Below are 27,085 nucleotides of genomic sequence, written 5' to 3'. Positions count from 1 at the left end.
AAAGGGAGGAAGCGAACACAAGTTTACTTTGTTTACTGTTCTTAATTCTTTTTTGTTTACTCTTTTCTATAAACTATATCTTTTCTTTCGATAAATTACTGTTTTGTAACGTCACATCTCACGGCTAAACATATAAAAAACGGTTATAAAATGAAAGAAACGTCACTAAAGTTGGGATCAAATTTAATTCGAATTTATCTTTTTTTTTTTAAAGAGTGGACTTTATAAATAACCTGAAGTAATTTTTGGTATCGGCTTGACGTAATCCCTCTTTGACACTGCCTTAACAATATTTAAGCATAAATTCATTGGATTTAGAACTGACGAATTAAGAAAACGTGGATTTAAAAATGCAGTAACGTAGTCTAAAATTGCTGTATGAAGATACACAAGTTAGGTCCTGTACTTCGAGAATTTAAGCAAATTTTTCATAAAGTGTCGCTCTATACATGTGCAGACCCCGTACCAACCCCGAATTGGGAGTGCATTTTAAAGAGCTGAGGAGCAATTTCGCTTGGGGGGCATTTTCCTTAGAGCATTTTATAAGGCGATCAATCACGTGAAGGTAGAAACACACTTCTTATCTGCCTTTATTTACATGAATGGAGCCCCCAACCCCATCCGAGTCGCGCTGCGCCCCCTTTTAGATGGGATACCCTTTATCATTGCACGCTGGATGCCTTCGCTATTGATTACTCCGCAACTACCCGACACGGCGTAACAGATTTTAGATCAAGTGTAACACATTTGTAACTCGATGCCGCTCGTCCGACACTTTCGCGGAAAAATCGGAAACTCCCCAATAATTTAAGGACGAAGCTTCGTCTCGATTACAGTGACGTCACTCGGCATCGTCCTTGACGTCACGCGGAAGTGAAGCCGTCACGTGAACCGCCGGGGTGAACGAACATTACAGAGTCGAATAGACAGTTCGTTGTCGAGTAAGGAGCTTATAAAAAAAAATAATACCCCGTTTTAGCGTTTAGTACTGGAAGAACGTACGCGCGCGGGATTAATTCGCACACTCCCCCTTTAATTCGGAATTTAGAAGAGGGATTAAAAAGATAAACGGAGGTAAATCCCCTCGACGATGGCTCGTTAGAGGAATTAATAAACTTTCTCAGCACGTGATGTAGATTACGGCACTTCCTTTCGCACTAGCGCACTTCCCGCTACGGGTGGCGCGTGTGAAGCGCGACATGGCGACGCGACGCGAAACACCAGCTTCGCGTATATCCCGCTGGCGTGACTTGGTATCGCCCGTTTTGTACTCCTCTTTTTTTTTCTTCTTCCGTTGGAGGCGCTTCTCTCGTTTCTCTCCAAGTATCAAAAGAGAGTGCATGAAACAGTACAGACCCATAATCGTATTAACTTTCATTAAACAGTAAATCCGACTTATTTTACTATTTTGAGAAGAATTCTGTAAGTTAATACTAAAATGGGTATTTATCTGAAACAGATGTAGGCCGGACACACACACACCGCCTTTGGTGTATCTCGTGAAATAAATTATGTACGCGCCTCTTAAAGCGCGGTTATACTCGGACGAGCATAAAAAAAGCCTTCGTTTTCGTAGGGGAGACTAATCCACTTCGTTGTTTGAAGGGTGGGCGTCCTTGGACGTGTCTTCGTTTGTCGGGCCCGTCTTAAGCTCCTAGTTAATTCTTCATTATCGCTATCTAGTGTTAAGAGGCAGTTGTCTCTTGGTGACGTAATAATCTCTAACGGAGGCACGAAACAATTAAGCATCCTTCTTAATGTTCTCTGACGTCTGGTGATGTCGAAAACGTCATTCTAGGCCCCATAATATCGTCTAGTGTTTGAAAACAACCGCTTAATTACGCATCCTTCTTACTGCCATTTTGAAGGGTCGGAAATATTCGAGGCCCTTTTGTGGCGTCACGAGCTTTATTATATCAATAGTTATGCACTTATGCCATTTCGTGACATCGAAAATGTCATTAAAAGTACTAAAAACGTCACTTCTTTATTAGGGTTTTCTACGTGTTAGAAAACAATGACCTCTTAACATCTTTTGTGATGTAATACTATGTAAGAAAAGCAGACACAACAAAGGCATGCCACGTAATGCCTTGCGATGTCAGAACGTTATTCGGGGGTGTAAAAGTGCCATTTCTTCATTACCGTTGTATAGTGTCAGAAAACAATGATCCCTTAACGCTCTCTGTGATGTAATAATCTCTAATAGAGACACGAGATAAGTAAGCGACCTTCTTACTATTCCGGTGTCGTCTTATAATATCAAAAACGCTGTTCGGGGCACTAAAAATACCACCTCTTCGTTACCGTCGTCTAGTGTCAGAAAACGTAGTCTTTTATACTCTTTGTGACGTAATAATCTATCATAGTCATCCTTCTTAGCTTCCCATTGCCGTCTTGTGACGTCGAAATCATTAATCGGGGATGCAACCGCCGCAATGTTTTCCGGTGTTGTACTTCGTGACACAAACAGTTAATCGCGTACGAAACACGGGACGATTACCGGATCCGAGCCTTTAAAATGCCCGCCTGCTGGAGCCTTTATGACGTCACAAAGGTCAGTCCGGGGGGTGAAAATTTACCGTTCCTCGCGAATAAATTCGATGATTTTCTTTCGGAATTATAATATATTAAGTGGAGAAGTTGATGGCGAAATTTGATGCTTCGAAAAGACTTGATCGATAGACAGCCGAGTCGTTCGGAGTCATGTGACATAGTCCATTTTGTCAAAGAGAAGTTACTATGTTTATAAACGAGATTCTTCCAGAAGCCAACTTCTGGGTGTTCGACACGTTCCTCATGAACGACCCATGTGTTTAACAGCTTTAAATTCGGGTTATTTATTCCAATACGATGATGTTCGTGCCTCTCCCGTTTAATTTTATCCGTGTTTTTTTTTTACTGTTTCGTGTACACACGAGCCTCTATCCCCACCCCATTTTTACGTATTTCTACGAAATTTAGCGGCGTTACACACTATAAATCGATAACAAAGGATCGTTTCCTATTTACAAATGGGGAAAGGGGATTATCTCTTAATCGCAAATTAAAGTGGAGGGGGAACAAAAACGTCGATGTAAAAACGAATTTTCATAATTGCAAATTTTAATGAACAACAAAAAAAATACAATTACTGTGTTCTGTAACGAACAGAAGTAACAGCTGTTTTCTATAACAGACGTTTCATGCTACGTAATTATTAATCTTGACTGTGTAAATATTTCTATAGTATTTAAGTGTTTAGGGGTGTCGGAAGTCACCTCGCGAATGCCTAAACTGGTGTCCGGGGGGAAGTACGCGTATACACTCGAGGGGTGATCGACGCGTTTATAAGTAGAGGATTAAAAGAGGGAGGTGTTTAAAGGCTAGAGACGACAAGTGGGGCTTCAATGCGGATAGTAGGGCAGTGTGTTAGGTGTGGATCATTAAATGATTTTTGTTTAAACGACGTAAACGTCGGCGGGGTGGATCGAAAAGCATCTACGATGGTCACTCTACAGATGTACTGGTAGAAAGGAATGGAAGCGACCAAACCATACTGCAGAGGTTGGACGGGAGCAACTGCTATATCGATTCGACACTGGCAATGGGTGTGCACCAAACAGCATCTAAGAACAATGTCTCGTAAGTAGACCAAGTTTTCGAGGGGGTCTTTACCACCCTCATTTGCATAAGTGGGACAAACTTATCGCATAACACCGGCGACAACGTCGGGCGAACTTGGCCCAGTGGCTAGGTAAACACCGTATTAATTACGTAATAAGAGAGTAACGACAACAGTCCCGTACGATTTTTGTGTGTCTTTACTACGATACGGAACCGGAAGGTGGGAAATTTTTGATAGTTTTCGCCGGTGCGGTGTATCGATTGAGGTACACAAATGCACCTCTCGCGTAGATAAAAAATAATAATAAATAAAAATGACCGATATATACCAGTTAAATTACTTTATCTGGAAAGTGGGAAGCAACGAACTCCATTATTTACGTTTGTGTATTAATAGGAGGAAATTGTAACTGACGGTAAACAACCTTCGACTTAGAAAAATGCTCACCCCCTCGTTGTTTTTCCTCATCCCGTGTTGATTAAATGCGTGATTTTAATCGATTCTAGTTCGGGATAGCTCCCCCTCCGCGGGGTGTCGAGTACTGTTAGAGACACGTCCTAAGGGGGGGGGTGCGAGTAAAGGTGTAGATAAAGGTAGACCTACCGGGTTTGGAAGTAGTCGACGGTTTGCTATCGGCTTCGGTGTTTTGCTCAACTTTGGTGCTCGTGACATCTTGGTTGTTATCAATCCAACACGAAGAGGACGACACTGTATCTCCTAAAGACTGCTGAGATCTGGTTCTTCGGAGTTTTCTGTTCCCGTCCATATCCGATCAGGCCCATTGGTCTGTGGGTGATCACACCCCTTGATCACCTGGCTTTGCTTTAAAAGGCTGGGTAACGAATCACTGTGTTGACAGAAGAGAGTGGCTGCACCGACCGCCGAAACATGGCAGTGCTTTCGCTCCCTGCCTTGTGTTTTTCTCCTACGTAAACGGGACGAACACAACAAACACTCGACGATCGAAGCCCCCCTCACACTTAATCCATGTGTTCGACTTTTATAGGTATTAATCCAACACGGGGTGTAGCGGGACTCCGGGAGTGTCGTACACACCACGTAGCACAGTGCCGGCTCTGTAAAGTCGCCACACCCGCGCGCGCGCGTACTGTTCCTCCCTCAGTCGAACGGCTCCTCCACTATAGTCCTAGCGAACTGCAGGAGGGTACCAAAGGGTCGGTTACGTGGCCACCGACACGGTCGAAAGGCCGTTGTAGACGACGATGGTGGCCCAGGGGTGCTTCGTTGGCATAACACGCAACCTCGCACTGTCTGTAGCCTCTCCGTCCGCTGTCCATAACGCAGCCAGTGTTACCGCGAAATCGGTGACGTTCAATAAGAATAGCGCGGATGTGGTACACCCGGAAACGTCATCCCTAGCAACTGGGTCCCTGTTGGCACGCGCCCAATTCTCTAGTGCGGCGACGATGACAGCCGAAAAAAAGAGTATTTCTTGGGGGGTGAGCGCGGGGATACGGGAAACAAGATGGCGCCCGGTATATGTTTTTCGATATATGGGGCTCCACGGGCGCGAGAATTGAATTTGTAGCGCCATCCAGCGACTTACGCTCGCTCGAATTGATAAACAAGCAATTATATATTTATGTTCCGGATCGTAAAGGGAAACGTTTCTTTCGGTTTTTCCTTTGTTTTTTTCTCAATTTAGACTTTTACTCTTTCCCTCCCCCATTTGCCTGAATTTCCTATTTATTACTATTTTCCACCTCTTGTTTCGCGTGGGGATGGCCGACTTTCCTTTGTTTTTTCTTTAAAATGACCTCTTTTTAATGATTTCTGGAGGAACCCATCATAAACGATCATTGTCTTTTTCACAAAAGCGTCTGAAAAAACTACTAAACTTGCTTAAGACGACTTACGTGCCATCGAATCTTTTAAACTTAGCTATTTCCGTAGAACCTGCTTAAGAGGACCGCCAATTTTTTAATCAATTTACTTAAAAATGTGCTTATTAACCTGCCTTAAACGATGTTCAGTGACGTTACTGCTCTTAATGGGGCAGTAACGTCCAAAGAACCTTCTACCTTCTAAGAACCAGTTCTTAGAAGGTAGGTTTTAACGGGTTATACTCAAGTTCTAACGAATCTAAAGGGAATTCTCCCAAACTCTCTTAAAAATAGAATTATTTTTTTAATCGTACACGCGACTAATAAAGGGTTTTCTGTGTTTGTTTAGAAGCATAGAAACGTGTATCTTCGATTCATCACGCATATTTATCAATGAGACTCAATTGTAAACGTCATAAGAAACGTTCGCGTTACGCTATCGATTGAACGTTTTTGCGTGAAAACTAATCGAAATTTCATTTAAATTTACTCGAAATCGTGTACATTTTTTGAAATTTTAACCAATGAAATCGTTACGTTTACCCAAAAAACACGTAGAAACAATGCTTTCGTGAGTGCCCATTCTAGGAGATCTTCTCCCATTCGAGCAATTTTTTGAAGTTCTTTCATGTCGAAGGAAACCTGTTTTAGACGACCATCCATTAAATTTATCGTTACAGAACAGGATAGGCGTTAAATATATAGAATTTCAACAAATCAGGCCAAGGATACGTCCATTGATACTTTCTATGCAAATTAGTTGCTACGCGTATTGAAATCTCTGGAAAACTCTTCTTGTAAGATTACCTTTATCCATTCTGCCGCTTTCAATGCCAACAAAAGTTTACTTTCTACCGACTGACATACCGCCCTACTTTTTTTTTAATATATATTTCCTGAGAATTTTTAAAATTTCCATCCAGTGGCCAGATACCGATGGAAAAATGGATCAAAATCACAGCGGGTGCCAAATTAAACTGTAGCAATTCGAATCTTTTCTTCTCTCCATTGTCCAAAATTTGAATAAATTCCAAAAAATTTAAATTAATTTTGGATCCTCGCCCCTCCCCGCACCATCATTTGTTAACTGTCGAAGTTTGGTTTCGTACCCCCTTTTGAACGCAATCTTTGAAGACCCCTTCGATACCCATTTTTTTTTTTATGGGTTGAAATTTTTTATTACGGGAGACAAACACTTTATTTTTTAAATTTTTGTTCCAATATAACAAGAATAATATTTTTTTTAAAATAATATAAATTTGGCAAGAAAGGTAAATATTTATTATGAAAACAGGTGAATAAATAACAGAAGAAAGGATGATGCCATCGTCTTCTGATCGTTCGGCTAAAAAAAATCTCAGTGAACTGTAATTAATAGGTAAAAAGGAACAATCTAACCTGTTTATGACGGACACACGTCCATTTTAGACAGGTTAAATTGTATTATTTATTTTTTAAAAAACTCGTATTTCGTAACAATAATAGATATTCTAGTTTAGGAAATTCGTCCGCTAATCGCAGGTTCCTCTCTCGAAGTTCAAGATGATAAAATTCGTTTTTAGAATTATTAAGATAGGTTTTCGCCTTATACAGGTTTTTAAACAATCTCTTTTTGTGCCAATAATGAATCCTCGGACCTACAAGAATTGGCTTAGGAATGGATTCGTACTTGAAAGATCTTATAGATTAAACTTGTCATAGGCGGACATCGTAGGATATTTATTAATTTATATCGGCAAATTTCTATTTTAGAAATATATTTTTCTGGGGAAGATTTAAAAATGTTTGATACAGGTTAAGAAGTGATTCTATTGGAGGAAAGAGAAAGAATAACGAATGTTATCGTTCTCTGGATTTGCTAGAATCAACAATAAACTTGTACCAAGAGAAAATCCGATTTAGAAAGAATTCTCGATTATTTTTTTTTCTATAATTCTTCATATTTTTTGGAGGAAAGAATCTCTTTTGAGCAAAACTGAAGTGTGAAATTAAAAACATGCAAACGATTCACCCTTAAAATAAGAACCTGCGTTAAGCGAAAAGCAAAAAATTACTCGCTTAAAAATTGCCTAAAACGAACACTATCCAAATTAATGGTTTTTCAAGTATATAACACACCTGTCTGAGGCGAACTGGCGAGTTTAGACAGGTATTCAGCCACCATCTCGAATTAACCTGCCTAAGACGAACTGGTGTCAAAATAAATATGCCGAAATGATGTTTAAGCGTGCGATAAATCTTTGTAAAATAAGATAAACCTGTATTCCTGCCTAAATTAATGGTATATTGCAAGCCTGTCTATTAAACGTTCCTCTTGGGCAGGTTTTTAAAGCTGAAATGCATTAATTTTTAGAAAATTAATGAAAAATTCAGATGGATGTAAGGCCAAACCGTGTAAGGAGGACGAATAGAAGTAAATATATCTAATTACTTGCAAATTAAATATACTTAACGACATTTCCATGTTATACAAGTTAGAATTTCGTAATGATTATTCACCCCCCGAAAAACCTCTTTAATAAAATAAATTTCTCTTTTGAAACTATTAAGAGAATAAGAAAAATTATTTTTAGCCAATTTATTTTTTAATTGAACCCATTAAACATTTCCCTATCTTAATTAATTTTCTGACTTAATCTGGAAAATTTTTCTTTCCATTTAAATTACCCCATGAAAAAATCATGGGAGTAAAAAAAACTTGTCCCGCCATCTAGAGGAAGAAATGTTAATTATTTTATTGGAATAAAATCTTATTTTTCTTTATTAATTACTACGCATAAATTTAAAACAATTAATAAATAATTATTACTTTAAATTACGTAAAAATTAATTAACTAATATCTAATTAAGTGTAACTACTTGGATTATTTGAATTTAAAAATTCCCGATTGAGTACTGTTAGAAGCCATTCACAGATGGCAGCATTTTTCGTTAATGGGAATTTAAATAAATAATTAAAATTAGATTTATAGATAATTTTTTTTTCCTAACCGAAAAAATGTTTTAGTTTGTTATAAAATAAAGAAAATCGATTTAAAAATTCTTTTGGAGTGAGTTTTATCCAATGGCTGTGTGCATTATACTAGCTGGAAGGGTGATTTGTGTGTTGAATTTAACACAAAAATTCATCTGTAATTAAATACCATACTTAATTTATCTATAAATTTCGTTAGGAATTGAATATTTTGGCCCAAAACGCCTAAAAATTTCAACACGTTCACACCAATTAAAATACATAAAAACATTTTTATAATGCTATTATATATGCTACTATGGCAACTCTTACTATACTAGACGATATTTCGGCAAAAAGTATGCACAATTTCATCATAAAAAGCTGAAAATAATTTAATAAAAAGGTGTTCTTAATTGCATCATATTTAGAAATGATATTGGTGAATGTCTGCCATTTTGTATCTGAGATTACTCCAATATGTATTTACAGGTTTTAATAGTTATTTTAACTTTGATTTATGCTAACTTACTTCTCTGAAGCTTGTGAATAATTCTATATTTCAAATTTAATAATAAAAACTGGAAACAAGGTGCTTTGCCTCAGGTCAGTGAACATAAGCCATTTTGTTTCTGGATTTCTGTTCATATCTACAAATTTATTGGAGATATTTTAATTCTAGTTATTGGTGATGTGTGTTTATTTAGAGATTTTTAAATAATTTTGTGTTATAAATATATTATAACTCTCGTGGAAAGAGGAAACCATGGTAAATGATTATGAGCAAGTATTGAAAGTACATATAGAAAGTCAATAGGGAGTATCGAATTTTTTAAATCGATTCTCGGACTTTCTACTAAAGATTTTTATTTCGACTATCTGTTTTCGGTTCGTTTATCCACAATAAAAATATAATTATTTATTTCCACAAAGAATTTTAACAATGTAATGGACTGTTGTTGAAAGTAGCTCCTTACCCCATTTCGATGAAAAGAATACCTAATTTTCTTATTAAACGATTGACAATGGTTCTTCAATACATTCGTCTCCTATCGGAATTTAAATAATCTTTTTTCTAATGAGCGAAGTGTGACTGTCTGTCTGTCTGTCTATTAAATTTATTAAACGTTGAAAAATGCGGCAAAGAAGACGTCAGTTAGTGTGTCTGACCTTATTTCAACAAAATGCCCAACTTGTAGTTAAGCAACTCGTAATCTTTACAAGTTTGTTGTTATTAATCTCTGTTTTTACTGTTTATATTCCTTGTTTTTTCTTCCAGAGAGAAAAATTCTCGGGAGATATTTGTCGTTTCTGCTTAAATAAATAAATAATTTTGAAATGATTTAGTTCTTCCATTAAACGAATACGGCTCACACAAGAAATGAATGTTGTGCCCGTGTTTAAATTGCTCGATAAATAACGATAATGATGTTACAAATTTAAATAGTGATAAGCCGAAAAATGAAATATTTAAATATTAAAGAATGGAAATTTGCTCGATTCGAAAGATTAAATATAAAAAATAAAGGAAGATTTACAAACGGAAATTATAAAATCGCATGGTTTTTATGTAGGAAGTTACCATTTAACTCTGTAGAATTCACCTACAGATTTGGCTCCGTAGAGTCCACTGGTAATTTCCTGGGGAATATAGATGGACAACAGCCATCCTGATAATTCTGATTCATAGAAAATGTATTAATAAATAATAATTCCTGGATAATGTAGAGAACCTAACTGATGATTCCTAACGAATGAAGTGAACACGATTCATAATACGGCGTTTATATAATGAAGATCCCGTTTTCTATATATCAGGACCTTATAAATTATATTCTTTACATACAGACACACAGAGAATATACAGTAGATAGATGGGAATCTGTTAAACTATCCTTTCTTAAGAAATACATTAAATAAATCATAATTTTCTATCAAATTAGATTAAAACACCACGAGACAACCTATATTGTATGAGATGATATTATATATAAACTATACAATACGGAAACAATGACTATAACGTAGTCTATTATATAATGTAACGTACCTATTTGTAATCTATTGTATTATGAATTCACTGTAGAATTATGTAACAAGCGCCACTTAAAATATTTTGGTAAAAAGGAAACCAAAATGGCGACTTAATGAACAAGAGAATGTTTATAATTCAAATAATATATTCTATACGTAAAGTATTGAGAACTGAAAGTTTTTTTTTATAGAAAATTCACAGTTTTGATTGGGCGAGAGCTGCGTCGGGTAGAGACAATTGTGACGTTATTAAGTGCAAGAGATCCAATTATAATTATTTCATCAGTTTACGGTTAATAAGCGCTCATTGGTTTATATCATCACGTGTAATTACTCTCGAATCAAAACTATCATAATTGATAATCCATCTGAATATAACCTGTTATTATCTACGACAAAGGTACAAAATCGATGGGAGTTAAACGAGTGCTACCTAACATGACGTATATTATCTTCCTTAATTTAATTATAATAAAATTAATTTAAAAATTTATATTGAAAAGAAGCAACAAAAGTTTAACATTTCCTGTATTCCTCAACCCATAATTAAGAGCTCGAAGCAGGGGATAAGTCACACCGCAACAATAAGCACCAAAGTCGTCTGTGGTCAGTTCCCAAATTTTGACTCCTGCGAATCCGTTTTCTCGTGCATACTTTCCCTTCTGTACAGCTGAAAAGGGGTCGTCGTAACTGACCCATTGATCCTCCTTAAATGCATACGGACCAACTCCAGGTACTCTTTGGACCGTCCAGTTTTCGTTCCTCATCTTTTGGCACACCTGAAAAATACGATATTTAAAAAAATATTGTATTGAAGTGGCATCCGAGTCTAGAATTAAAAATACGAGCCAAGAGAGAAAAATAAACTTGTTATTTATTTATTTTCGTGTCCATCCTATTTACCACATTGTATGAGAGGCGACGTACAGGCGCGACGAATGTTCTTTAATGATTATTATATTCTTTTAAAATAAGAAAAATGTGAAAATAACTTAAGTGATACTACGAATACTTCGTTCGTAGTATCCTCCTCAACTAACATTTGTTCGTAATGAACACTTCGTGAGTGCTTTTTTTTTATTGCAAAATCTGTTTTACTTCGTCGCGTGCACCGCCTCTAAACCACTTCAAACAGGGAAGAAATACAAGATTACGGATTTATTTTATAAATATAAACGATCTTCATACAAAAATTCGGTTATACGAGAAAACTTTTCATAATTTCGAAACGAAGAGCGTGACAGACAGACTCGTTAGCTATAATTTTGATATCGTCGTCTTTACGCTATTATTAAACTTATTTAGTATCGCATAATAATTTGTTGAATCGCATTACACGTGACTCGCGTAACCGTAAATCCACCTTACCTCGTTATATCCCATAAAACCAGGTTCGTCTGTATACTCGGCTGCACGTCCCTTTCCTTTTATAGGAGCGTAGAGCCCATTTTTCTTCCTGTCCAGTAAGGTGAAGCTCCTAGCAAACACGGGAACCCCAACAGTAAGTTTGTTTCTGGGAGCTCCCTTTTTAACCCAATAGTTCATGGCATAATCCTACGAGTAAAAAATAGTACGTAAAGAAAAATATTAAATATATTTTCATTTCTTGTTTAGAAAATAAAAATAAAAACCGATTTTCGGCGTATCGGAGTTCGATAATAATTTTGTACTTCAATTATCTTTAAACGATAAAGGAAACAAAAATTACTTTAGTCTCTATAGCAACAGGATTGTGGATGTTTGGTCTCTATGGTAACCGAAAACCGCAATAACAGCCAAAAGTATTATTATAAACTTATCTCGAACCATACTCCATTTTTAAAACACAGAAATTCTGTTAGTTCCGGCGATGGCACACATTATATTAACAATTAACTTTTGTTATAATCAAGAAAAAATCTGTTTTACCGTGTTTAGATGAGGATTGGTATCCCCAGAAACGTAAAACATGGCCGAATTATGGCTTGTTTCATTTCTGTAAGTACCAGCAAAGTCGTAAGTAAGCACGTTTATCAAATGAAGAGATCTGAAAATTAATACCTATTTTAATAATTTTATACATAAAAATATTTTCAATTTTTTAAAAATTCAATTAAATTCAATTAAAAAAATAATAATTAAGTTGTTGTAAACTTTAATCCAATGAACAACGTCAATTTTGCGTTAAAACCGTTAAAATGAAACTTAAAATTCAAATTCGACGAATCACGTGCTTTTATTCCAAAGTAATTATTGAAACAGATTAACCGAACAGGATGTTTATGGATACGGAAATAGTAACTGAATCTGATTTATTAACGCAAATATTGAATTGATTTGTAGAAAACATCGATTCTTTTTCTTTTTATAGTTACAAAAGTATTTATTTCTTTCAGATTATTGGTTTTTAATAAAAAAAAAAGCAAAGAAATCACAATTTAGCAAACATCCTCCTGTTAAACACGTGCCTAGTACCGTGACTTTTATAGATTTAAATGACTAAATTATTATAAAATTAGTTGAAATGAAGCGTAACAACATAAAAGTAAATAAAACTAAATGTTTTCCTTATTTTATACTTCTTAATAACTAAATTACGTGTTAACGTAATTGTTAAATATACAAGAAAAACAATAACTGCATTTAAGTAATTTCCTTGAATTTTAGCGTTTTAATACTGAATTAAAATGCTAAAATTCAAAGAAAATTCGTAAAAAAATAAATTCGATCATTTTTACAAGAAAAAATACAAATATAATTCTGTAATAATAATGCATAGCGTAGCGCCATCTAGGAACATATTTTATAAATATAGTTAAAATTTGACTGTTATTATTTTAAAATGTCATTAAGTGTCAACTCCTATATTACCTTTATGCATAGTCTATGCCTTATAATACATATGCTAATTCTTAATCCAAACTTATTAAGCTCTGGGATGATCTTTTAAGTGGCACTAAAATATTTTCGCGGGGTTTGAGGATACCGGTATTGGAGATACAAGGTACATAAAAATGACACATACCGTCCTAAAACCGGTACATCGTAGGCCTTGTCAATAATATATTTACTTCCAGAAACGGAGGCGCTGATTGTCAAACCACACTGATCGAAGGTATTCCTTAGTTCCTGTAGGAAGAATATTTATGTATTCTTCTTTTATACATGAATAAATTAATGTTACATAACGTTTACCTCAACAAATACGCCATATTGATATTTGTCTTGTTCTCTGGAATCGTCACAACGAGCGTGCCAACAAACTGGATACTCCCAATTTAAATCTAATCCATTAAAATCATATTTATTCAAAAATTCAACGGCACTGTCTATGAAGTTCCTCCTATTTCGTATGCTCTTCACTAATCTAGAATATTTCTCTCCGTCTTCGCTATCGCTCCATCCTCCCACAGCCAGCACAGTTTTCAAATTAGGGTGATTTTTCTTCAACGAAGTAAATTTCTTCCGAAATTTGAAATGTAAAATGTTATTCGACCAATTTTCTTCTCTTATGATGTAAGAATTTAACATACCAGAGAGAAATTTTGGAGAAACTCTTTGTTCTTCACATCCACTACCAGTTTCTTCTTATCCAAGAATCCGAAAGAGTAGTTGATGATGGAACAGAGATTGGGATCCACATCGTCCAGAGTGAATTTACCTCTTCCTGGTCTGTACTGTGCCCAATCGGTAAGAGAACAAACGATCTCTTTTTTGCCTTCAACTGAAAAGGAAAGAGTAAATTAAGAGTTTTCGAGGAATCTATGTTCAAGAGTTCACAAACTCGTGTTCGATCTATCACGTAAATCTTTTATATATTCGTCAAATGCTAAACATTAGTAAATTAAACCATTCTCAGTAGATTATTTGTATTTCTAGTCTGGTCAATTCTGTTCTTTAATTAAGAAAGTTATTAGTACTTTGGATCTCTCCTGCCATTAATCTTCCTCTCCAAAATCAAGCTAAGTGTGCTTGGATCTTCTGTGAATATGGGGATTCAAACTCTTGCGTCATACAACCCCCCTCATTAGTCATCGTGGTTGAATACGTTAATTCTAGGGGCATCAGCCTACCGCTGTAGGGGACCGGGATCGAAAAACCCCAGAGGTTTGGTCCGTCTGAAAATTTCGGGTCCTGTCTCTCACCATCCAGCATCCCCATGGTGCGACTGGCAGAACCCATAAGGGTTATCTGGAAAATATTAACTAAAATTCCTTACAGTTTTAAGGCATAAAACAGTTTACCTTTATCTAAATGCTGATTATTGGGGAGAAAATGTTTAGCAAGTATCTGTAACAAATGGAACAAGAATAGCAAGACCATTGCCGAGTTGCGTAGATCGGTTACACGAGATCACTTAACGTTTTTACATTAACTGATACGGAATAACTTCCAGGAATGTAAAGACGTCATTGACGTGTTTTTTCTGTTTATAAGACATTAATTATACGACTTACCCGCTAAGAAAACGGAGAGGAATAAAGCTAAAAAAATCATTACGATAAAACTCGGGATAAGAAATGAGTGGAAGGCTTTATACATCGTCAACGTAACTAAACACTTCCAGATAAACGAATAATATTTATTCCTAGAATATAATTTCACTGATAAAATTTAATGTTGCAAAATATCCCCTACATTTCCTAAACCGTGAATCCCAGATAAGAATGACATATTGACTAACAATCGGAAATATAAAAATTTCAGCTATTTTAATATCACGGAATTTACAGTTATGTAGTACGAAATCGAAGTGTTTTCGTGAAAAACTGCGGCTGAACTGTTGTTTATGTGTTTCCAACACTTGGATTGCATGTAATGTCTGGAGTGTGTCCGGCAGTCTATAAATATCTTTTTGTGATTTCATATACAGGATATTGGCTGACAGTTTAACCAGGTGTTCTCTCGTTATTTTTAACATGAGCAATTTTTATAAACATTATTTACTGTTCGAAAGCTGTATATTTAATGTAGGACGATAAAAATAACTTAATTGAGAATTTACTTCCCAGATAGAGATTATAGTTGTTACACTAGTTTCTGGACACGTTGCTTACTGCGTGGTAACAAACATATATGTTACGATGTAATTTTTAATCATTTATCCTTTACCGTTTAGCCAATTTTCTTCGTCATACCCTGCAATTTTTTATGCAGTAATCTTCAGAGAAATTACCTTATGATAAGCAAAATTACACGTGTAAACAAACACCTGTTAAAATTATTTCGTAACATCCTGTTCATATAAAAACTTACGGTTTAAAAACAACATTCGTATTTAATAACAATAAAGTGATATTCACAGAGGTAGCCCGTGTTAGCTGGAAATTAGAGGTAAAATGCAGTCAAATATTCATCGAAATGGGCACTAAATCGAATGTGTCGCTAAACTGAAGTACCTCAAACAATAGGAAATTGAATATTGGATATACTGAAGGGTTATTCACGAGGTAGATCCATTCGGGGATATTTGTTGGCACTTCAACAGTTTTCTATTGGAATGCTGTAATCTGTTAGAAAGGAGACAATTGCAGACCCTATATGCAAATACATACATGAAAAGATAATAGCTTTCATCTGGTGAGGAGTAATATTACTTTAATAATAAACCAAGAAATGCGTGTGATTATTATACCCTACTTTCCGTTCTTCATTGCCACGTCATTTTTATAGAGCAGGTGGTAAGAAGGAAGCTGAATTCTTCTATCAGAAGGATCCAGATTACATTTACTTTCTGGCGATTTCTTTGAAGAGAATCCTGTGTTAGAAAGAATGTTAACAGACAAAACGGGGTAGAATTTTGAAAAAATAATACATTTTGTTGATGTATTGACGTGTTCCTTTCACACAGATTACAATAGTAGTTCCCGTCTTTGTCTCGAGGATATCAAATGACTGGATGTATGATATCAAACACGTACATTATTTTGAATCAAGGTTTCAGGAATTATTTTTGTAACACAAAATTGTATTTTATTTCAAAAATATTTATTCATTTTAATAATATAATTACATTTAAGCTCAATTTGTAAATTAAAATAGCTTTATTTACTCAGGATGAACTGAGACAGATAAGTACTGTAGTACTTCTCGAAAACACAGGCGGTTCTCTGTATTATACGTAAGATGTTACATAAAATACTCTGATGAATATTGATCGTAAGAACTGTTTACGCGATAATAACTGGATAAATAGTAAAGGATTCGTTGTGTTTTCAGTTTTCGACTAATCACAGTTAATGTAACGTCTCTGATCAATTTTCATCAAAATATTTTATATTTTTCTATGTAAATATTTTCTATTTAAGTACAGTTCTTACAAAAATAATTATATTTGATGAGTGTAAAGCCGAATGCACACTTGCGGCGCGGCTCTTGTGGCCGCATGTGTACATTCGGCTTAAATTGTACAATGATTGAAATTCATACAAAGAGAACTTTGTACTTAAGTTTATAAATTTGAAAACGTGTTGCTGTAAAATGTAAGTGTAAACGGTGTAAAATGTGAATTGCAGAAAATACTTTTACACATTCATTTTATGTGCGTTTACAAATGAAGCTGGAGTACGTTTCATGCGAAGCTCTTCCATAGTATCAAATTGCACACCAGTAGGACAGTTACCAGGAAGAAGTTATTCAAATTGATTTTCGCTCCGTTTCCTACCCCTTCCTTCAGAGAATTTATCAGTGGATATTTCCTGTCGCCCCAAAGTCCTCTGAAATTGTCACTGGATAACTCCCAGACCATAACACCCCCGTATCCTACGTCTTTGGCGTATTGCGCTTTATCCTTAGCGGCTACGGGATCGTCAAATCCCACCCATTGATCGCCCTTGTAGGCGTAAGGTCCTACGTAAGAGTCTCTTTCCATCTTCCAACCGTCCTCTTTTATATGCTTAAGAATCTGCCAGGAAAATTCTTTATTAATTTAATATTCGAGTTTTCTGTGCAAACACCCGAGAAATTTTCTTACCTCCGTGTAGCTCAAACTTCCTCCTTCTTTTGTGTATTGACCAGGAATGCCCGAGCCATTTGTGGAATCGAAAAGATCGTGATTAGAAGGGTTAACTAATCTGAAAGTCCTACCATAAGCGGGCACTCCCATAATCAATTTCTTTTTAGGAATTTTCTTCTCTTCGCTCCAATATTTCATCGAAGACATCTAAGAAAACACTGTTAATACCTACGAACGGTAGGATAAGGAATTTAAGAAGGACACTTACAACATTGCTCTTCTTATCAGGATCTTCGGGGTGGGCTTTGAAAGGCGCGTGATGCCCGGTTTTGCCATCATTAAAATTATGGTAATCGTAAGTCATGACGTTTATAAAATCTAAGTACCTATGGGCACAACGTTGAATACTTAATTATCATCTTATTTTTAATTTAAACCAATTAGCATAGGTGTATTTACGTACTTTGCCATACTTTCACCGTCATAAGCGTGATCGGAAACATACATCCCAGCACTGACTGCAGCTGTAAGAAGCAAGGATGGAGATTCCTTATCGAATGCTTTTCTTAGCTCCTGTAAATAAAGTAAAATGCAACCCGTCATTTGTGATTTCTTCACTTAACACAGCCTCTATCTTGCCTCACTAGCATCCTCAAGCAAGAGCATTGTGGATACTGAATCCGCATCATTTCAGCTGTAATTTCTTACCTTTAACAATTTAGCAAAGTTTTCTTTGTCGTTCTTATCACTGTTTTTGCAATCTCCCTGCCAGCAAGCTGGATATTCCCAATCCAGGTCCAGCCCGTCGAATTTGTACTTTTTTAAAAATTCTACAGCTTCTTTAACGAATTTCTTCCTTCTGTCCGAATCTCTCACCATTCTGGAGTATTTATCACCTTCACTTTCTACCCATCCACCAATGGCCAATAAGACTTTCAGCTTGGGATTCTTCTTCTTTACTTCTACAACACTCTAAAATTAAGGAAAGACGCGTGTATTATTTTCGAATTTTGAATAATAGAATATTTTTGTGTAAATTCTACTTCTAAACTTTACCTTGAAAGTACCTTCGTCTACATCCACTCTCTTATCTCCAGGTATCATGATGAGGTCGTCTTTATCTAAACTGGCAAAGGCATAGATAATATGGGTGCAGAGGAAAGGATCGATGTCTTCTGCTGTAAATTTCGCAATACTTTCTCTGTTTATCCCCCAACTGATAAAGTAACAAACTATTTTCATCTCGTCACCTGAAAGATACCAATAAGAGCTATTTTTATCACCGTCTTTTCTAAAATTATGCCGGAAACACTAGAAACACGAATCAATTTGGCCAGCTAAGTGGTTTAAGTGCCATAAAATCGTTACTTTAACACGCAATTTCCAACTGTTTATTTGCACTCAATGGCCTAGTTTTGTGGTGTTCGTGCACCTACCATTTGGCATGTTAACATAAGCATAATATGCTGCGTAATGGGCATCGTGCAATGAAGAAAGTGAAAATATATGTGAAATCCACCATAAACTGCTATTATTGAGCATCGATTCTTATAAACGTAACTTTGAACTCTCACTTTCTTTGTTTTTCAAGCCGGATAATTCAGCAATTTGGGAATTCTTACGTGAGAAAATTAACAATTAATGCACTAAATTCAATCAAAACAATTAACTTTATCTCTTACTTTCATCAATGAGTGTAAGAATCATTTACAAACCTGTTTCTTGCATTTGTCTTCTACACTTGGAGGTCGTATTAATTTAAATTTTTAGAAAATTACTGATTAAATTTCGTGTTTAGCTAGTGCTGAAGGCATTGTAATCATGTTTTTATCGATTTCACACGGATTTTTAAAGCGCAAAGTGATATACTACATTCTGTCACCCGTTCATGAAATTTCCATGTTTACTCTTCAGCTCTCAGTTCAAAACTCATTTGAAGTTGATTAAAAGGGTGTCGTGCCTAAAATTGCTAACCAAAAGATTTATTAGTGCTTATACACACGGAAAGCTGAAGAATTGGCTTTATATTCCATACTAGAAAGCACAGTTTCTATATTTTCTAATTGATTATGGATTGAATTGAACTAACCTATGGGCAAGCTGCCAAGAGAGGTACCACCCGGAAGGATTTTCTTCGGGAAATCGATCCCTATAGGTGTTAGACACGTGAAGAAAACGTGGGAAACCGCCACCAACTAGTGTTCAGTGGTGTTATTCAATGATGGGCCCCAAATTGGTTAAATTTATGACTAGTCACGATCGACGATTGCATAATATTAGTATCGACGATCATGCCCTTTACCTAGTGATTTAGATACGATCCTACCTTTCTTTTGTGCGGTATTTCCATCCGCACGAATGTGATAAAGTAATAGTGGCACTTTTGCAAAATCACTTCGATTCATACTCGAATTCTCTTCAAGATTTATGAATGAAGAACTGACTCAACATTTTTTTGTACTTTCTAACAAAAAAAATTCAATTAGAAAGCACCTTTTAGTCTCAGAAAATACAGAAAATGACGTATAAACTTGCTTTCATTCGAATAAAATAGTTGATTTTATGCGAAACCTAAGAGGATTTTTTTACGAAAAACCAAAGAACAAACGGCACAAACCATCAAAACTCCAAAAATGTGCGAATGATGCTAATTAATTCGAATTTTTGGGTTTTTGTGATTCGTGGCGAGTATTTTCTGGCACACATTGCGTTATTTTGAAGTCCCATATCAAAATTTTCGCAAACACTCGCAAGTTTATTTACTTTGACAGATCCTTATCTTTTTAGCAACGTCACCGCACATTTTAAAGTAAATTTTTCGCAAAAAATCATTAGTTAAAAGTCAAAAAATAGATTTTTTTTGACAAATTTCGATTCGTACTTATCACGTTTTTATACGAAATAATAAAGTTTTTTGTCACGAAATACAAATGCACAGTACATCGCATCCACTACATCTACTTCACATTCCAGTTTGCCATAAATACAACACGATTGCCAACCGCAACCAGTAATTAGCGGGATGTAAATTTTTTGAATAATTAATTGCCCTACTCGTGTTTCCTCAAGAACACATCAACTTATATGGCTGTGCCGTGTGTAAAAGTACTTTTCCATACAAAATATGACTAAAAATCTGTAAAAATAAGCTTTACACCTCACCAAATCGCGGTAATCATTAGGAGGATGCTCAATTTGTGAATTTCGAGCATCTCCTGTTCGCTCTATACTTACCTGATGATCTTTTTGAACGACGTTTAGGTTCATCCGTTAGACTCTTCCATTTTGATTCTGTACATTCCCACGTAGAGCTGTCAAATGCGGTATTTGGGGGGCACTCCTTACGAACATCACGCTCGTAGTAAGCGTAAGCATCGTTAGGGTCTTCTACCCTTTTATTCGGGCACTCTGATGTACCAAAATTGAAGAAAACAGTTAAAGTTAAGCACGAGAAGAACACACGAGCAGCAGACATCGTAGAGAGGTGAGAACAGGTTTACTGAATGACGTCAGTACTGTGACCCTCACGTCCTTTTATCTATCACCGGTTCTATCCAATGACGAGGGCGTGTGTTCTTGGAACTGCAGATTCGTTTCCTACTTGTTTTTTGTGAACGTATGCACCGTTCTAACGAATTTTTGTAAGCACTAGCGGATCCACAAACCTTTACAGGGGGTGAAGAAAGGAAAGAATACACTTTATAAAAATTTTACTATCGGTTTTACTTGGGAAGAGCCCCAAAAGGGGGCGGAAAGCTGCGTTTTGCGTACTTCCCTAAATTCGTCCTGCATGCAGCATTCCTACTCGCATGACTTGTGATTCAACTAGTATTTTAAGCACTACGTCGGAAGGAAGTGATGATAAATGTGTTTCTACACACTAGGATTGTTGTTAATTCACAAAAAAAAAGATCTGTATTTAATTTCTACATCATAATTTAAATAAATATATTTTAAATTACAGCGGATTCCAGTTACGTAAACGGAACTTTTCGAGTTTGCGTTACCGGCAATAACACATCTACAAATAGAAGAATGTCTTAACGATTCACTGATAAAGGTTAAAAAAATAAATAAAGGAGGATAAAAATCAAACATATTGTAATTAACTGATAAGAAATAGTTCCTTCCAGTGAGGATATGGATAAAGACTGCAATGACCCAGTTGTGTGTCTATTGTAAACTATTGTTAAATTATAAATAGGATCAGGAAGGTCAGTGATAAAGTTTAATGAACTAAGCACAAAGTTTTCAGATTTTTATGATCGAATCGAGATTTACGAGGGTAAAAAGTTAATAAATTTTCTTTCCTTCTTCTAAATGTCACGCTTTATGTTTAAATAAATGTAATTATGACGTTTAATAAAATAAATGCTTGTCACTATGAAAGAAATTCATTAAAGTTGCGTTAGTCCGTATCAGATTTCTTCTGTACAGTTGCAACCTTTGTTACCAGTGATTAAAATATTGTTATGTCGATTCGTCAGTCCATTAATCTATATTGGACTTACGTGGATTTAATTTTCTCTCCGAAAACATATTTATATCTATTAAAATACTTAATTATGCATAATGTTGCCAGGAGTCCTGATGTCATCATCCTATTGTAAGGTCTAGTGTCTTCGGACCCCATTGAAAAAAGTCTAGAGTCTTGGAATTGACTGAAAAAAGTCAGGTGCCTTGAAACCCCACCGAAAAAATCTGGTACCTTTGGATCCCATTAAAGGATAATCTGGTGCTTTAGGATCCCATTGAAGGAATGTGTGGCACCTTAAGATTTCATTGAAAGAAAATCTGGTGTCTTAGGATCGTATTGAAAGAAAGTCTGGTGCTTTGGGTAATCGGGGTGATCCATTTCAAGAGGGTGTATTACTTAGGATTCTACTTCATGGAAGATTACCACGATTCACGATGATGACTAAATACTAAAAACCTTATTGTACTAAACTCTCTCAAATTATCCATGAATATTTGTAAACATTTGTCTGGAATTCGAACCTGGATTTTTGTATCTAATGCCCTATCGATGAGCCGAAAATTGCCCTATTGAGCCGAAAAGCCTTAGTAACTAAAATATTTTATGGCATACGTTTAGCAATAAATAATTAAGTCTTTCCGTTTTGACGAGTGCATAATTCAGTTTGTTTGAAACTTCCAGGAAAAACGGAAGTAGAGTGACGTAATGATTACCGTTGCATTACTACATGACAGAAGAAGCGATGACGTTGACACGCTCTTATTTACACACCTCTAACCTCCCGATAATATAGCATAAACCAGTTTTAACCCGTTATTGCGTCTTACATCATGTTAGAATTCTTATTCGGGTCGTTTACCGAAAGAATTCTGCAGGAAAGGATTAGGAACGAACTTTAAATTTAACTTTTATTATCGAGCTATTAACAGAATTAATCCGTGTGACACACGTGACATCATGTGCCATTAATGGGTATTCGACATCACAAGTTTCTTCGTGACTGTTATTGAATAATTTTAATGGAAGCTTCAGGCACTAAATGTCTGAAACGAGATCCGAGATACTAGACCCCTTTGGAGTGCAAATTCGAGGCAACAAACCTCGTTGTAATGAAATCCCAAAGCGTTAAACATTCTCGAAAACCTCACTGGGTCCCATTTGAAGCAGCATTCGAGGCACCAGACCTAATTAAAATGAAGTCTGAAAGCATTATACTTCTTTGGAAGTGGACCACAAGTCACTAGACCCCATTTGAAGCGCGAATCCAAGGTATTTGACGTCATTGAAGCGCATCGGATCACCTTGAAATGGGATCATATGGCACCAGATATCATTATAATCATATTTCAATGTAACAGGTTTCTTTAGAACATTTATATAAAGAGTGAAATTGTGTTTCTAGAGAAAAATCTAGATACGGTAGACCCAAACTTGTTACGTCACAACTGATTTCTGGAAGAGTGTCGTTAAGCGAGTTGTCGTAAATCGCACATCAACTCCTCGTAAACTGAATAAACGTAATTCTTACAGTTATGTTTTCTTGAATTATGCTAGTAAATTGAACAAGTCGACTTGTTCAATTTACTAGCACAATTCAAGAAACATTGCATATATTTTGTTAAAAATCGTAAAATATGCAATTATAGACTAAGAAAATGTGTGCCGTCGTAAAGCGGGGGTTGATAAGGCCTAATGAATTGGAAATTTTTTATCACCATACATTAATTATATTGATGTTATCACCTCTTCCTTTGATTTATATGGAATTTAGTGTTTTCTAATTATTTTACTGTAGAGATCGTCCTGATATTTCCTTTCTTACGATCTTTTAATACGAATTTCTAACGTGACTCTACCACAAGAAATTTCCTCCCTCCCGTCACTATTAATTCGTTATTACGAATAACGAGAGCTTTCCTCTTCCCTCATCTGACTGAATCAATTTTGAGTCACTTCATTGAACATTGAATAATTTCAAAGTATGGTGAGCAATATCCTGTACATTCCTTCAAGGCGTTGAGGGAATGTTAGAAATTTTCTAAGATGACTACATTCAATTTTGTAAGCAACTTAAACTAGGTCAAGGATAACCTGATAAACCGTTATATAGTGTAATGTTCCGCACAATAGAGTATATCTTGTCATATACTTGAAAGGTGTAGTGTACTACTTTAAAAATGGACTAATTATAATCAATTCAATACACAGAATTAAAGGTTCGAAAATAGCAACCGGTGTGACTGGTTGTATCTATTGATCTTGCTGTATACAATTAATTGTGATTACAATAGCTACTTTATCCTAGTCTATTATATCACAATATTGTTTTAAATATAGAAGACCTCTTTAATACGATACTTTAATTCCTGAAACACCGTCGTAAAAAACCCCAATTTCCCATAGATTTCGATCATAAATCGAGATTATGTTCCCGAACGTGGCTAGTTCTGTTAATGCTTTAAAGATCTGCTGAACGTTTATGATTATAATTTGTTTGAGAGTAATTAGGAAGAGATGATTATGTAAGAAAATAATTAAATTTAACAATTAAAACAATTAGGTTTTAATTAAGAAGTGGTGTAGATTAAATTAGTTTGGCAACATCACTTATGACTGGAACATAATAGCAATTTATGAAACTAAACTTATGGGAAATTAGACATCGATTTACGATGGTGTTTCAGAAATCAATTCGTTGGAATGTAGTAAACCCATGGCAAAATGTGAGGTAACAATGTTGACCAAACAAGGCCATTCCGTCTCCTAAAAAATTTAACTCTTATTCAGCAGTTTCCATATGCCATCACAAACTTAGGATAATACCGCTATTACTATTTTTGCACGTGGTTGCCAAAATACCAATCATTCGTCACAATCTTCTTCGTGTTTAAATTTTTTATTGTATGTGCAACCTCGTCCCTTGTATTATCAGATAATTTAAACCCATTTTTAACCAATTAAATGAATAATAATCACTCTTAGTAGTCTTGGAAAGGAGAGAAAATTAAAATGAAGTTAAAGATGTAGAGCGTCCTACTAATACCTGAAGTATAACCCTATATAAATTTTTCAGCTGGCCCTTCATTTAATAATCTAGCTCCCAATAATTTATTCTAGGTTATTGGAGCTAATGTACAATGGAGTAGAACTTTTCAAACTGTGTTTGTCCTGTGGGCACTAAAAGAAGCCTTTTTTTTTTTTTTTTTTTTTTTAAACAAAGCCTATTATGGTTTCGGCCAGGCCACAAAGGCGGCGGGGATGAGTGACCTAACCCGATTTAGAGTTTCTAGGTTTTTTTTACGTGTCTAACATCTGAATAGGATCCCGTTTCACAAAGAAGTCTTTTCGGGAAGCATTCCCTTGACAGATTGCCACATCAAAGCAACCGACAAATATGGCTGTTAAGTGAATTTAAAAATAGTATAAACACTGTCCGGCGATAATTTTCTATAACTTTGGTTCGGTGTACTATTTCGCACTTCATCTTGAAACACTGAAAATACTCGGACTTTGCTTTTTCAAATATATACAGTACATATTGTCTTTCTGCTCTATACACTAAGAGGCCCCCTAAGGGACAGATTGCTCATGAAAAATTCTTGAGGTTCTCAGCTCTCCGCTTGAATTCGATCCCGGATCTCACAGAGCGTCAGGCTGATGCCTCTACAGTCTCAGTTTGATATGACAGTCGGATGGCTGAACGGTCAAGGTGGCAGCCTACCTCTCTGGGGAATCAGGATCAAATCCGGACGGGTCGAACAATCCCCAGGAATTTTTCGTGGGGGTGGTCGTCCGGATACGTCGGGTCCTGTCCCTCACCACCCGGCCGAACCCATAATAGGCTTGCTGAGAGGCCCTCTTTTAGTGTCCACAGAACAGAGTTAAAAAAGCCTCCGATATTATCAAAAGCCTGAAAGTTGCCATCATTTACATGCACGTTAGGTGTTATTTTAAGCCTCTCGAAACCTCGAGTGGATAAAAAAAACACCCCACTGTCCAGAAAGTTTTGCCGTTTATACAATGGCTATGACTTTTCCTCGATCGACTTCATTTCAGAAGTTACAGCAATACGTAACATTTCGTCATCACGAATTTTTATAAAAGTTTGTAATCTCATTACGTGACCTCTGTGATAAACTCTTGAAGTAATCGAATGGAGAATGGATTGATAATCGATTACTTCGAGATACTAATCAACTTATCACTAAGGGATGTTGCACTGCCCAAGTGGATGCGTCACGAGATTTTCTATGGAAAACTGGCCCCAATTTATGTTCCGTGAAGAAAACTCCACACAGCCTTCCCGTTTTCAGACCCTAACCTGTGACGAAACCACGTGTCCAGTGATTTTATCCACTTAGCCATTTGGTTGGTAAAGTAATTGAATGTTTTCTTCTAATTTCCGTAGTTAATAATTCTATGAGAGGTTAGAACAGACACTTGTAGTCCTTTTAGATAGCACATGCCTCAGAAATCTGCATCTGCCTTTCTGGAGAAAGTCAATGACTAACTTCCTCAAAATGACAAGCCAACTCCTTCTATCCTGTTAATTACAACATTCATCTTTATAAACTATAAAATTGTATAATGCTTCATATTTGTTTTCAGTATAGGATAATCAGAGGGTCACAAACGAAAAAGAGAATACTCTAAATGTAAGACAGATGGTCCAAAACATTCCACTTTCAGAGTTGCTTTCTTGGCAACATGATCTGCACATTGTGTTGGAGGATGACACCCCTACACAACTGGCTTTTGTGATTGTGAACACTTCTGCATGTTGCGTAATACACATAACATGCAGCAGTGTTTATTGTGGCTCCTTGGGGCACAAATTCCAGAAAGAAAATTTTTTCCATCTGTGCACCAAGAGTCCATAACAAAAGTTCTATGCACTCATCTTGACGTTATGGATATACTGTATTAAGAATATCACAATGGCAGTTTTATGTACTTAACTAACATACCTCTAATGATTGAATTATATTCAGTTGCATAATCTCAATGAGCAAATGAATTGTCTGGAACCTAAAGTGAAAAATGGCCTTTATTTACAGTGGAGTCCATGGGAAAGTACTGGGGAGGAAACAAATTATTTGCCCCACTGGATCAGGGCTTCTAACCAAGACTGAGGAGATTGGAAGTTGGAATCTTATAATTCTCAAAAGTGTTGGAAAATTCTGTTCTCTGTCTCAATAGTACTTAGTAACTGAGCTTATATCATGTATATTATCTG

The 27,085-nt window shown here is 35.9% G+C and overlaps 2 protein-coding genes and 1 long non-coding RNA gene across 4 annotated transcripts in view; 1 reads left to right on the top strand and 2 right to left on the bottom strand.

Annotated features, from left to right (window-relative positions):
* The window catches only part of Eip78C (Ecdysone-induced protein 78C), a 116,635-nt gene extending 111,720 nt beyond the window's left edge, over positions 1-4,915 (bottom strand). Inside the window, exon 1 of one of the 2 annotated variants that reach the window (XM_067265391.1) lies at positions 4,211-4,915. In XM_067265391.1, coding sequence (XP_067121492.1) covers positions 4,211-4,373 — 163 coding nt within the window. In that variant the 5' untranslated portion in view covers positions 4,374-4,915. The remainder of the gene's footprint in view (positions 1-4,210) is intronic. The other variant, XM_067265390.1, reaches the window with a different exon arrangement.
* The window catches only part of LOC136970888 (uncharacterized), a 169,326-nt gene that overhangs the window by 2,326 nt on the left and 139,915 nt on the right, over positions 1-27,085 (top strand). The window lies entirely within an intron of this gene.
* Positions 10,916-20,987, bottom strand: LOC136970896 (probable chitinase 10). The gene is made up of 14 exons (XM_067265399.1): positions 20,607-20,987; positions 18,429-18,622; positions 18,081-18,344; positions 17,836-17,945; positions 17,641-17,758; positions 17,391-17,579; positions 16,991-17,321; positions 14,875-15,021; positions 13,951-14,141; positions 13,613-13,879; positions 13,443-13,546; positions 12,347-12,464; positions 11,807-11,992; positions 10,916-11,217 (listed from the first exon to the last, which is right to left on the bottom strand). Exons 1-14 carry the CDS (start codon positions 20,845-20,847, stop codon positions 10,921-10,923), a joined length of 2,757 nt encoding a protein of 918 aa, XP_067121500.1. The 5' UTR covers positions 20,848-20,987; the 3' UTR covers positions 10,916-10,920.

Source organism: Centruroides vittatus, unplaced genomic scaffold, assembly GCF_030686945.1.
Source record: "Centruroides vittatus isolate TY-2023 unplaced genomic scaffold, ASM3068694v2 contig_221, whole genome shotgun sequence".
Classification (NCBI taxonomy): Eukaryota; Metazoa; Arthropoda; class Arachnida; order Scorpiones; family Buthidae; genus Centruroides; species Centruroides vittatus.
The sequence above is the reverse complement of the archived record's forward strand: the minus strand, read 5'-3'. Positions and strand labels throughout refer to the sequence as shown.

What these genes read in the sequence shown, in the direction of transcription:
- LOC136970896 (XM_067265399.1), bottom strand. Translation starts at nt 20,847, where the DNA reads ATGTCTGCTGCTCGTGTGTTCTTCTCGTGCTTAACTTTAACTGTTTTC. An exon ending in GATGTACCGGTTTTAGGACG is followed by an intron (nt 12,465 to 13,442) that starts GTATGTGTCATT and finishes ATTAATTTTCAG; the next exon opens with ATCTCTTCATTTGATAAACG. An exon ending in CCAATCCTCATCTAAACACG is followed by an intron (nt 11,993 to 12,346) that starts GTAAAACAGATT and finishes TTTTACTCGTAG; the next exon opens with GATTATGCCATGAACTATTG.